This window comes from Mirounga angustirostris, unplaced genomic scaffold, assembly GCF_029215605.1.
Source record: "Mirounga angustirostris isolate CCGP_5_RB_7025 unplaced genomic scaffold, mMirAng1.0.hap1 SCAF_14, whole genome shotgun sequence".
NCBI classification, from domain to species: domain Eukaryota; kingdom Metazoa; phylum Chordata; class Mammalia; order Carnivora; family Phocidae; genus Mirounga; species Mirounga angustirostris.
The window spans coordinates 88,280,704-88,293,388 of record NW_026991722.1 but is presented as its reverse complement, the minus strand read 5'-3'; the positions used below and the strand labels follow the sequence as shown (position 1 = coordinate 88,293,388).

Genomic DNA, 12,685 nt, shown 5'->3' with positions numbered 1-12,685 from the left:
TTCTGCTTTGAACCGAGGTGTTATATGGGCTAAAGGTGGCCAGAATTGAAATAGGTCAGGCTGTCCCTCTGCAGATTGCATTCGGTTTATTGGCATTTTATTAGGCATTTGCTGTTTGTACTTTGACATGAAAATCCAGATTGTTTTGAAAGGGTGGACTGTCTGGCCACACCAATCCTGTAATCCCATACCTGGAGGATTTGCCAGTGCTCAGTAGAGCCTGCCTTTTTTAAGATGCGGGTATGGTTGCCTGTTTAAGTCCTCACTGCTCCACGTTGTCTAACGCTCAACCCAGCCTTCCCTGTGTACGTGACCTTGGCTTCTGTGGGCAACTGAGTTTGCAGCTCTTGAACTAGACCTTGACATCTGTGAGAAATAGCTCTCCAGGGCCCCTCAAATTCCCAGATACTGAGATGCCACTGGAACATCTAGGTTCATAAATATCTATAAGCATAGAGAAACAGTTGTATCTTGATTTGCTGGCAGATTTCATTCACTACACAGGTTTCTGTCTCATGTGGGCCAGCCTGAATGAAGCACACTCAGGTGGCTCAGATTTGTGCCAGAGACTAGAACTCTAGGTTACTCCAGGGAGGCTGAAACCTGTTGCCTGAAATATGAGAAACTCAAGGGTCTCAACAAATTTCACTCTTTCAAGATGATATGGGCAGTTGCAAATATACCATTCTTCTTTTTTTTTTTTTTTTTTTAAAGATTTTATTTATTTATTTGACAGAGAGAGACAGCGAGAGAGGGAACACAAGCAGGGGAGTGTGAGAGGGAGAAGCAGGCTTCCCGCGGAGCAGGGAGCCCGATGCGGGGCTCGATCCCAGGACCCTGGGATCATGACCTGAGCCGAAGGCAGACGCTTAACGACTGAGCCACCCAGGCACCCCTATACCATTCATTTTGTGGAGTTGAAATGTTGATAATTGATAATTGAAATGATTGATAATTGATAATTGATTGATAATTGAAATGTTGACAACCAAGGTTGTAGCCTTGGCCTACATGGATGGTTAAATTTTTAAATGAGTGGGGTTATTATTATTTTTTTTTGATACAGCCCAAATAATGAAGAAATAAGGGGATTTTTGGGAAAATGCTATTTATTTAACTTTCCAAGTAGGTTCAAGATGGTTTGCACTGTAGAATGCCAGACATGTAGAGGTATATAAATGGCAAAGAGAAGATAATACTTATCTTCTAGTATGATGGCCTGTGGTCTAATTTTATTGGGATGTTTATTTGCCTAGAACATTTTTTTCTAGGCTCAAGCTAATTGCTTTTTGGTTCTGGGCATATGCTGATCTGCATAGGTATTTTTTTTTTTTTTCCTGCTCAGGCAAGGACTAATGTTGCATGGGTATTTTATATTAGTTTCAATTGATAAATAATTCTGAGGCAAAGGAATAAGACTAGCATGTATGTATGGATTTCCTGCACTATAGTAAGATGATGCTGTGTATTTTTATGGAAGAATGAGATTTGACTGTCATTTTCCATGGGTTTCATAATATATGAATGAAAAATAATTTCATAATACTATGAAATTATTATTAGCCTGGCTAAATAATTCCTTTAGAGTTAGGTGTTAAGTATAATTAAAAATAATTGTGTTATATTACATATGCTTACTAAACTTTAAGACCACTTATCTTCTCTTTATTGAATGAATTAATGAGATTTATTTCTGCCCTTTTTCCCTTAGTTTTTGTATTTTTTGATCTGACTGTAGATGATCAGTCAGTTTATCCTAAGGAATTAAGAGACCAATACATCATGTCAAAAACTCTCGGAAGGTAAATTTTTTTTTGTTATTATGAAAATTGCCATTCATTTTTTTCTAAACACTTGTCATTGATTAGCTTCTTGTTCCTGGTTTTATAACATTCATTGACTTCATATTTGTACGGAACTTGTTAGGTGTGTTACTGATTTATTTGATAAATTAATTTTAAAAAGTTCTCATACCATACAGTTCACCCATAAGAAGTGTTTAATTTAATGATTTTTAATACATTCACAGTTGTGAAACCTTCACCACAATCAATTTTAGAACTTTTTTTTTTTTTTAAAGATTTTTATTTATTTGACAGAGACACAGTGAGAGAGGGAACACAAGCAGTGGGAATGGGAGAGGGAGAAGCAGGCTTCCCGCCGAGCAGGGAGCCCAATGCGGGGTTCGATCCCAGGACCCTGGGATCATGACCTGAGCCGAAGGCAGACGCTTAACGACTGAGCCACCCAGGTGCCCCTAGAACATTTTTATTATCTCCCAAAAAAGAAACAATGACTACATTTATGCCCGCTTAATTTGTGACATCTTGGGAAGTGAAATGAAACTGACCATTGAATCAGGGCAGAGTTCTCAAGATGTTTGGTTTCAGGACCCCTTACACTCTTCCTTCCTTCCTTAAAAGATCTTATTTATTTGAGAGAGAGAGAGAGAGAGCATGAGCAGGGGAGGGGCAGAGGGAGTGGGAGAAGCAGACATCCTGCTGAGTGGGGCGCCCCATGCAGGGCTCAGTCTAGGACCCTGAGATCATGACCTGAGCTGAAGTCAGACACTTAACAACTAAGCCACCCAGGCGCTCCAGGAGCCCTTACACTCTTAAAAATTACTGAGGATGCCAAAGAGCTTTTGTTCACATGGCTTAAATCTATTGATATTAACTGTATTAGAAATTCAAATGCAGACATTAATAATATTTGTTAATGCATTAAAAAACTCACTTATGGGGGTGCCTGGGTGGCTCAGATGGTTAAGCGTCTGCCTTCGGCTCAGGTCATGATCCCAGGGTCCTGGGATCGAGCCCCACATCGGGCTCCTGGCTCAGCAGGGAGCCTGCTTCTCCCTCTGCCTCTGCCTCTCCCCCTGCTCATGCTCTCTCTCTAACTCTGTGTCTCAAATGAATAAATAAAATCTTAAAAGAAAAAAAAAAAAAACTCACGTTAAAATAAATAATGTTTTTGGGGCGCCTGGGTGGCTCAGTTGGTTAAAGTGTCCAACTCTTGATTTCGGCCCAGGTTATGATCTCAGGGTTGTGGGATTGAGTACCCCTTCCCCCCCCAGTTGGGCTCCCCACTGAGTGGGGAGTCTGCTTGGGGTTCTTTCCCTCTGCCCTTCCCGCACATTCTCTCTCTCTCTCTCTCAAATAAAAAAAATCTTAAAAAAAAAGATAATGTTTTAGTGCAAAATAATTTTTTTTTTAAAGATTTTATTTATTTATTTGACAGAGACACAGCGAGAGAGGGAACACAAGCAGGGGGAGTGGGAGAGGGAGAAGCAGGCTTCCCGAGGAGCAGGGAGCCCGATGCGGGGCTTGATCCCAGGACCCTGGGATCATGACCTGAGCTGAAGGCAGATGCTTAACGACTGAGCTGAGCCACCCAGGTGCCCCGCAAAATAATTTTTTTAAAGATTTTATTTATTTGATAGTGTGCACAAGCAGGGGTAGCAGAAGAGGGAGAAGCAGGCTCCCCACTCAGCAGGGAGCCGGATGTGGGGCTCGATCCCAGGACATTGGGATCATGACCTGAGCCGAAGGCAGTTGCTTAACCAACTGAGACACCCAGGTGCCCAGCAAAATAATTATTTAAATAAAGATTAATAAGAAGAGAGGCATTGTTTCACATTTTTACAAATGTCTTTGATAATCTGCTTTACTAGAAAATGGCTAGATCCTGATATTTGCTGCTTTGTTCAGTCTGTTATATCACATGCCATATAGCTTCTGGAAAACTGTATGCTCATGAGAGAATGAGAATGAAAAAGGCAAATAATGTCTTAGTATTATTCTGCAAATAGTTTAGGCTTTGTGGACACCCTGCAAGCATCTTGAGGTCCCTTAGGGGTTGCCTAATCCTACTTTGAGAACCACTTCCTTAGGTTTTTATGTTTTATTTATTTAAGTAATCTGTATACCCGATATGGGGCTCTAACTCATGACCCCAAGATCAAGCAAGAGTCACATGCCCTCCCAACTGAGCCAGGCAGGCGCCTGAGAACCATTTCCTTAGGGACACCTTTACCACATTGCATCATGTCCTTCAATCTCCCACCCCTCCCCCACCCCAGAGGCCTTTAACATTTTTGGAAACATGAATGTAGAAATTAATAGAAGGAAATAATCACCTATATTCCTGCCACATAAAATCAAACACAATGTACTCTTTATGACCATCTATGGGAGATATTTTAGTTTATGGATATTAAATTCAGTAACTCACTCTGTTTTCATATTGGCATTGGTGCTTGGAAATTTACAGCCAGATCTGTGCCTGCCCTTAAGAAATATATGGGACTCTTATTTTTTCTAAGGGAAAATCCTCTAACTTTTGGCAGGTGACAGAATCTTAACTCAAATGAGTCAGAAAAGAAAAGAAACTTACTCTCGTAACAGGGGCACAGATGATTTCAGGTATGACTGGACCAGGTGGCCTTTAGGGCTTTATTTCAGTCTTTGAGTTCTGATTATCTGTGTGGCTTTACCTGTGGCTGGATTTAAAGGCTTCTACAGTGTTGTCAGGACTCTGACTCCATTTATTGGTTCAGCTACTATTGGTTGCCTATAGATTTGCTTTCTCTGTGTGGCAGGAAAGATGGCTTCCAGGAGCCCTACATTCATATCTTCTTCCTTGTAGAAACCACCACAGGTAGAACTGTTTCTCTCCCAGCATCAGCATTTGATTCCAGGGAGAACCTTGACTGGCTCAATTTTAGTTACATGTCCACCTCTTGGTACTATTACAGATATTCCACTAGAGCTACATCGACTCAGGGAAGATTTCTCAGGCAAAAGGTGACTTTATCAGAAGGGGAATTGGAAAGTGTTTTGAGCAGATTAAAAAAAAATAATAGTTATACGGACTGTTATCTCATACTGTATACAAAAATTAACTCAAAAGGAAAAAACTAGGGCCTCCTGGGTGGCTCAGTCGGTTAAGCGTCTGCCTTTGGCTCAGGTCATGATCAAGCCCCACCATCAGGCTCCCTGCTGAGCAGGGAGTCTGCTTTTCCCTCGGGCCCCTACCCATCTCATACTTGCTCGCTCTCTCACACTCATTCTCAAATAAATAAATAAAATCTTAAAAAAAAAAAAGGAAAAAACTAAATGTAAGAGATAAAGCTATTAAACTGTGAGAAGGAAACAGGGATAACTCCTTTTTTTTTTTTTTAAAGATTTTATTTATTTATTTACTTGAGAGAGAGAGAGAGAGAGAAACAGCATGAGAGGGGAGAGGGTCAGAGGGAGAAGCAGGCTCTCCGCAGAGCTGGGAGCCCGATGTGGGACTCGATCCCAGGACTCCGGGATCATGACCTGAGCCGAAGGCAGTCGCTTAACCAACTGAGCCACCCAGGCGCCCCACAGGGATAACTCTTCATGACATTGTATTTGGTGTTGGTTTCTTAAATATGGTACCAGAAGTACAAGCAGCAAAAGGGAAAAAAAAGGATAAATTAGACTTCATCAAATTTAAAAACTTTAGTGCATCTTGATATTATCAAGGGAGTGAAACACAACCCACAGAGAGAAAATACTTGCAAATAGTATATCTGATAAGGATCTAGTATTCAGAATAAAGAACAACAAAAGGAAAAACTATCCAATTTACAAATGGGCAAAGGATTTATTTATTTATTTTTTATTCATTCGCGACACAGAGATAGAGAGCATGAGCAGGGGGAGAAGCAGAGGGAGGGGGAGAAGCAGACTCCCTGCTGAGCGTCGGGAGCCTGATGTGGGGCTCGATCCCAGGACCCTGGGATCATGACCTGAGCTGAAGGCAGACGCTTAACCATCTGAGCCACCCACGCGCCCCTGGGCAAGGGATTTAAATAGACTTCTTGAAAGAAGATAAACAAATGACCAGCAACCACAGGAGAAGATGCTCAGCATCATTAGTCATTAGGGAAATGCAAATGAAAACCACAATGAGATACTACTTTGCAGCCACTAGGATGGCCATAATAAAGAAACAGAAAGTAACAAGTGTTTGTGAGGATGCAGAGAAATTGGAAACTCTTTGTACTACTGATGGGAATGAATGTAAAATGGTGTAGCCACTGTGGGAAATAGTTGATTGGTTTATCAAAAAGTTAAGCATAGAATTATCATATGACCCAGCAATTCCCCCTTGTAGGTATATAACCCCCCCAAGTTGAAAACAGGTATTCAAATAAAAACTTACGCATGAATGTTCATTTCAGCTCTATTCACAATAGCCAGAAGGTGGAAACAACCCACATTTCCATCAACAAATGAATAGATAAACAGATATATCTGTACAATGGGATATTATTTATATTTTTATTTTTTTATGTATTTTTTTTTTTTAAAGATTTTATTTGTCAGAGAGAGTACAAGCAGGGGGAAGCGGCACGCAGAGGGAGAAGCAGACTCCCCACTCTGTAAGGAGCCCAATGTGGGACTTAATCCCAGGACCCTGGGATCATGAACTTAGCCCAAGGCAGACACTTAACCAACTGAGCCACCCAGGTGTCCCACGATGGAATGTTATTTAGCTATAAAAAGGGATGAAATACTGATCCATGCTACAGCATGGCTGAACCTTGAGAACATGCTAAGTGAAAGAAGCCAGACACAAAGGGCCCCATATTGTGTGATTTCATTGATAAGAGATATTCAGAATAGGCAAATCCGTTGAGACAAAGTGGATGAGTGGTTGCCAGGGGCTGGTTGCAGCATAGAATGGGGATGGGGTTTCCATTTGGGCTGATGAAAAAATTCTGCAGCTAGACAGGGGTAATGGGTCCAGACACTGAGGATGTACTTAATGCCACTGAATTGTACATTTTGAAATGATTACAATGGTAAATTTTGTTATGTAGATACACAATATGCAATTAAAAAAATGTCTTGGCAAATCCATCATCCCATTCCAAAGTCACAATAGTTAATAGTCTACTTTGGGCATGTAATGAGTGATTGATACTTGAGTAGCCACTAACTTCAATTGACCCAAGCTTTGGAGAACAGAGCCCATCGAGTTATCTGTATTTTGGGTGGTATACTGGGTATTATTACTCCTCCTTAGAGTGTCCCAATTAATTGCAAATCTTTAATAAGAGTTTTTGCTGCAAGCAGGTTAGTTGCATAATACTTTTGTTTTTCTAGGTATTGTGATTTTATTTAGGGTGAAATTCATGGCATCAACTGCTTATGTAGTTCTTTTGAATAAGAAAGACCGTATCAATGAAAGTAATTCATTTTCAGATGCTATTTACTATAACTTGTGTCAGTCACTCATTTTTGTCTAGGGCTTTGTTCTACTTGATGTTTCTCTGACTCTAGGATAAATAATTTCTCTATTTGTTCTTAGTGTCTTTCTGAGAATTTCACACTCTGGGGTGCCAGTAAGACAAGTCTGTATCTCTCAGCTCAAAAAGTGGAATTTGGAGCTGACTCAGTGCTGTTGGATGGTCCACACTCACTTATGCCCTTGACATTTTAACTTTGGTGAGGTTTCACTGTGTTGTCTGAAAACAGGGACAATGGAAGGAGGATTGTGTGTGGACGGTGTTTAATTTGTAATGGTTGAGAGCAGCTCAGAAGTGATGGGTCTCATGATTAAAATCATTCTGATAATTGATCATTTTATGTTTCTCTCTGCAGCGGTGCCTGTGGTGAGGTGAAGCTAGCTTTTGAGAGGAAAACATGTAAGAAAGTAGCCATAAAAATCATCAGCAAAAGGAAGTTCGCTATTGGCTCTGAGACAGAGGCAGTAAGTACCTGTTTATGGATGCTCAGCTGTTTTTAACACTTCCTAATGTCCCCAGATAATTTGAGTGGTGATTTTCAGTGTCAGGAAGAATTCACTGTTCACATATGTGAATTTGTATTAAACAACATTGGAAAATTTTGAGTATTGGGGCTCCTGGGTGGCTCAGTCAGTTAAGCATCTGACTCTTGATTTCGGCTCAGGTCATGGTCTCAGGGTCGTGAGATTAAGCCCTGTGTTTGGTCTGCACTGCTCATGGACTTGCTTAAGAGTCTCTCTCTCAAGACATGTATCATATGATCTCACTGATATGAGGAATTCTTAATCCCAGGAAACAAACTGAGGGTTGCTGGAGTGGGGGGTGGGGTGGGAGGGATGGGGTGACTGGGTGATAGACACTGGGGAGGGTATGTGCTCTGGTAAGCGCTGTGAATTGTGCAAGACTATTGAATCTCACATCTGTACCTCTGAAACAAATAATGCAATATATGTTAAGAAAAAAAAAAAAGAAGAAGAAGGAGGTAGCGGGAGGGGAAGAATGAAGCGGGGGAAATCGGAGGGGTAGACAAACCATGAGAGATGATGGACTCTGAAAAACAAACTGAGGGTTCTAGAGGGAAGGGGGTGGGAGGATGGGTTAGCCTGGTGGTGGGTATTGAGGAGGGCACGTTCTGCATGGAGCACTGGGTGTTATGCACAAACAATGAATCATGGAACACTTCATCTAAAACTAATGATGTAATGTATGGGGATTAACATAAGAATAAAAAAAAAAAAGAGTCTCTCCCTCTGTGCTGCCCACCCCATCTCTCCCCCCCCCCCCCCCCGTTTTTTGAGTATATTCAACTAACCTAGAATTTACTTATCAATAGCTTGGTTCCAACGTAATAATACACCTAGCAGGAAGTGTTTTCTCGCCCCCCCCAAGTTGTTACTAGTTTTTACAGTACGTGAAAGGGAATTGGGGGGAAAAAAACCCAGCCATATCCCCACCACTGTAATTCCACAGCTGTTTCTAGTTTTCTTTTTCCTTGTGGTCCTTGTTCATACAGATTTGCATTTTTAGATGGTTGAAATCATATTGTATATACAATTTTGTATTCTGCTTTTCCCCATAAGCATTAATGCATAAACTTTCCCCTAATAGATGTTTTGTGATGATCGAGCTTCTCTTTCATGAACTTTATTATAATTTATTCACCCATTGCTCTCTTTGATCATTTGGAATAATTTCTAGTTCTTTGCCCCTCCCGATAATGAAACAGTGAATATCTTAGCATCTATAGATATTTAAAAATCTTAAATTATTTAATAGTCTCTGTATAGTAGCTATTCATTTTATCACATTTTCTCTAATACACATTTACTGCATTGGTGAAATGTATTGGTCTTTCAACACAGAACCCTACAAAGTAATGTAAAGTGAGATCTCTGATCACCTTTTCCTTTGTGGCCATCTGTTTCTGGCCATTATACTTTAACATTCTTTAAAGAGCTATTCCCCACCCCCCACCACGCCCCAAGGACAATGCCATTCTCACATGGCAAGAGCAGTTTCCTTTCTGTGTTCACTTTGTGGTGGATCCTTTTCCCCGTGATTCTGGATTTGTTTCCGGTTTTGAGGGGGAAGAAAATACCTACCAGATTCTTAATGACTTGGAGCAAATTTGTACTTCTTAATTTCATCTTTCAAATCAGATTGGACTCTTTAAGACCTCTCTATCATCAGAGTACAGCCTGACTTGGTAATGAGTTTAACAGCTTACAGAAAGAGGCAGGCTTTTAAAATTAAACATCTGGGTTTCTTAGCTGAAGTCCATTTTACATAAATATGTAATTCTATATCCTCTTCGCTTTGGAGGGTGTAGCCCGCGAGGCTGAGTAAGTCGATTCATCCTTTTGGAATTGCAGCGGAGAGCAGTTCCAGTCCCCTGATGCTTCCTCTCTTTGGTGTCTCAGTAAATATGTCAGCCTGCAGCAAATTGATACCTGTGTCTGCTCCATTATTAGAAATTTGGCTTGACATTTTCCTTTTCCAATTTAATTGAATACCTCTTGTCTGTGGTTTGTTTATTGTATCATTTTTATGAGTATAAACAATTCCACAGCCAGAGAGACAGAGCTTACAACCAATATTACATTGTATGTTAACTAACTGGAATTCCAATAAAAACTTAAAAAAAAAAAAAAAGGGAGACAGAGCTTACCAGGTAAGTGTGAGAACAGTGGAATCCCACTTGTTTCTGGCTGTGAGAACTGGAACAAGTGGCTTCCCTTCTCTGTGCCTCAGTTACCCCATCTGTGAAATGGGGATAATTATAGAACCCAGTTCACTTCAGGATTATGAGACTTCTGTGAGATGACTTTTTTACATAAAGAGGTTGGCATAGGGCCTGGTCATTTACTGAATGCTTACTATTTGCCAAGTACTTTGCAGGGTGATTTTTAGGTAACTGATTTAATTCTTTGACCTCTAAGCCTTGAATTGTCTGTATGGGTAGGGCTGGGTATGTGGAACTCAACGCAGCTTTTACTCAACTAAGTTGTAACTAAGCATTTTCTAAATATTGACTATTATTAACAGACTTTAATGTTTTTTTTATTTATCAAAGGATCCAGCTCCCAAGGTTGAAACAGAAATAGAAATTTTGAAAAAACTAAATCATGTAAGTATTGCTATAAAATATGATCGTATTTAAATCCATTTCTCTCAAAATATGGGGGGAATACAAAGTATTTCAGTTTAATAAAGCTAGTATTTTTTTTTTAATTTTTAAATTTTATTCTTATGTTAATCCCCATACATTTCATCATTAGTTTTAGATGAAGTGTTCCATGATTCATTGTTTGTGCACAACACCCAGTGCTCCATGCAGAATGTGCCCTCCTCAATACCCACCACCAGGCTAACCCATCCTCCCGCCCCCCTCCCCTCTAGAACCCTCAGTTTGTTTTTCAGAGTCTGTCGTCTCTCATGGTTCGTCTACCCCTCCGATTTCCCCCCCTTCATTCTTCCCCTCCCACTACCTTCTTCTTCTTCTTCTTTTTTTTTTTTCTTAACATATATTGCATTATTTGTTTCAGAGGTACAGATCTGAGATTCAACAGTCTTGCACAATTCACAGCGCTTACCAGAGCACACACCCTCCCCAGTGTCCATCACCCAGTCACCCCATCCCTCCCACCCCACCCCCCACTCCAACAACACTCAGTTTGAATAAAGCTAGTATTAACTTGGGTTCCTTAATTGTGTGTGTGTGTTTTGTGTATGTTTATGTGTGGGTACATATGTGTGGGTGTATGTATTTAGCTGGAAAGAGCTTTACCCTGAAATTCTGAGAGGACAATACTGTATATAAAGATTTCATGATTAAATAACTGTGATATTTTGTGAGTTTTTGACCAAAACATGTAAATTTTCTAAGTATTTTATCAACTGGTTATGTTTGGGAAGACAATGCTAATTTGGTAAATTTGGTTAAGTTATACCTGAAGTTTCAGTACCTCTGAATACCTTTTGATGGTGCTGATTTCCATTTATCTCAGTGGGTATAAATAGTTCCTATCTTTTGTCCAATGATGACTTTTTCTCACTGGAAAGTGAGTCTGTCTTTTAAGAGGTGAGAAGAGAAGTTAGAGTTGTGGACTGATCCCATCTTCCTTTTCATTGTTTTTTCTGTTTCTTCATTAAGTCATGAACCCCCTTGAAGTCATGAGCTAGGCTGGCACTGGAATTGAAACTTGCAGTTAGACCTCCAGTCTGTCCAGCTAAGGATGATCTTATTCTGGTTCTTTTTTTTTTTTTTTGAGGGGGGTAGGGGCAGAGGGGAGAGGGTAAGTGAGAATCTTAAGCAGGCTCCATGCCCAGTGAGGAGCCTGATGCTGGCATTTGATCCATAGCCCTGAGATCATGACCTGAGCCAAAATCAAGAGTGGGATGCTTAACCAGCTGAGCCATCCAGGCGCCTGGATCTTATTCTGGTTCTTAACCTCCAAGCAACGAAAAGATTTTCTTCTGCTTTCTCTCACCTCCTCAAATGCTCCAAACAACTAACAGAAATTAAGAGCAGGATCACCGCCATTGACACAGTAGTTAGAACCCAGTGGTTGGGTCTTGAACGCAGGAGAATCTGAGTAACCAGCATCCTGGCTTGGCATTCTTCTAATTCCCTTGCAACTTCTTCTTCTTCCTTGAATTAGCCTTTTTTCCCCCCAAGGGATCTGGAATCTCTTATTAAAGAGAGGAGCCCTCTAATTTTCTGGGGTGGGGTTGCTTGCTTCAAACATACTTGTAAGATAAACACTCCAAATCCTCAGGGAATTTTTCCTGATGTCAGAGGATCCCCAAACATAACATTTACACAAATCCAATGTCCACTGCAGTCGAGAGGAATTTAGAACCCTCAAAAAAGATCTCTGGCGATTTAGAAAGAAATTGCAAGATTTCTGGGCAATTTACAAGGGCATGTGGAAAGCTCTTGGAAATTAAATATGGGCTTATGAGTGCATTTGGGGGATAATGAGTAGAGCCTGATAGCCCAGCAGAGCCTGGCGCTTGGAGCCAGGCATTGATCCAATCAGTCGTCAGACACTTACTGTGCCAGCCTGTCTTCTAAGGCCCAGGCGGTGGTGAGCACAGATGGATTTGGCCGTCCCTCCCCTCCTATGGTTTCAGCCTAGTGGGGAGACAGACATGGGTTCCCAATCCCATCTCTCTTACCTCCTGGCTCTGAGAAGGTCATTTCACTTTTCAGAGCCTTTGTTTGCTCATCTGTGCAGTGGAAGCAATAAGGATACATACCTTAAAGGTTGGTATAGGAATTCGATGAGATGTGCTCACCAAGCTCTCTGTGTGGAGAACACGCTTGGGGAATGACAGTCATCTGTCATTCCCTAAACTGTTCCCTGTATGGTCTAAGTGGAGGGTGTAGGGTAGTAG

At 40.9% G+C, this 12,685-nt stretch overlaps 1 protein-coding gene across 9 annotated transcripts in view; it reads left to right on the top strand.

The window, feature by feature from the left end:
- Nucleotides 1-12,685, top strand: part of CHEK2 (checkpoint kinase 2) — an 85,854-nt gene that overhangs the window by 59,342 nt on the left and 13,827 nt on the right. For all 9 annotated transcript variants that reach the window (XM_064578598.1, XM_064578596.1, XM_064578597.1 and 6 more), the window contains 3 exons: nt 1,712-1,802; nt 7,641-7,749; nt 10,359-10,412. In XM_064578598.1, the coding sequence (XP_064434668.1) occupies nt 1,783-1,802; nt 7,641-7,749; nt 10,359-10,412 (183 nt within the window). In that variant the 5' untranslated portion in view covers nt 1,712-1,782. The remainder of the gene's footprint in view (nt 1-1,711; nt 1,803-7,640; nt 7,750-10,358; nt 10,413-12,685) is intronic.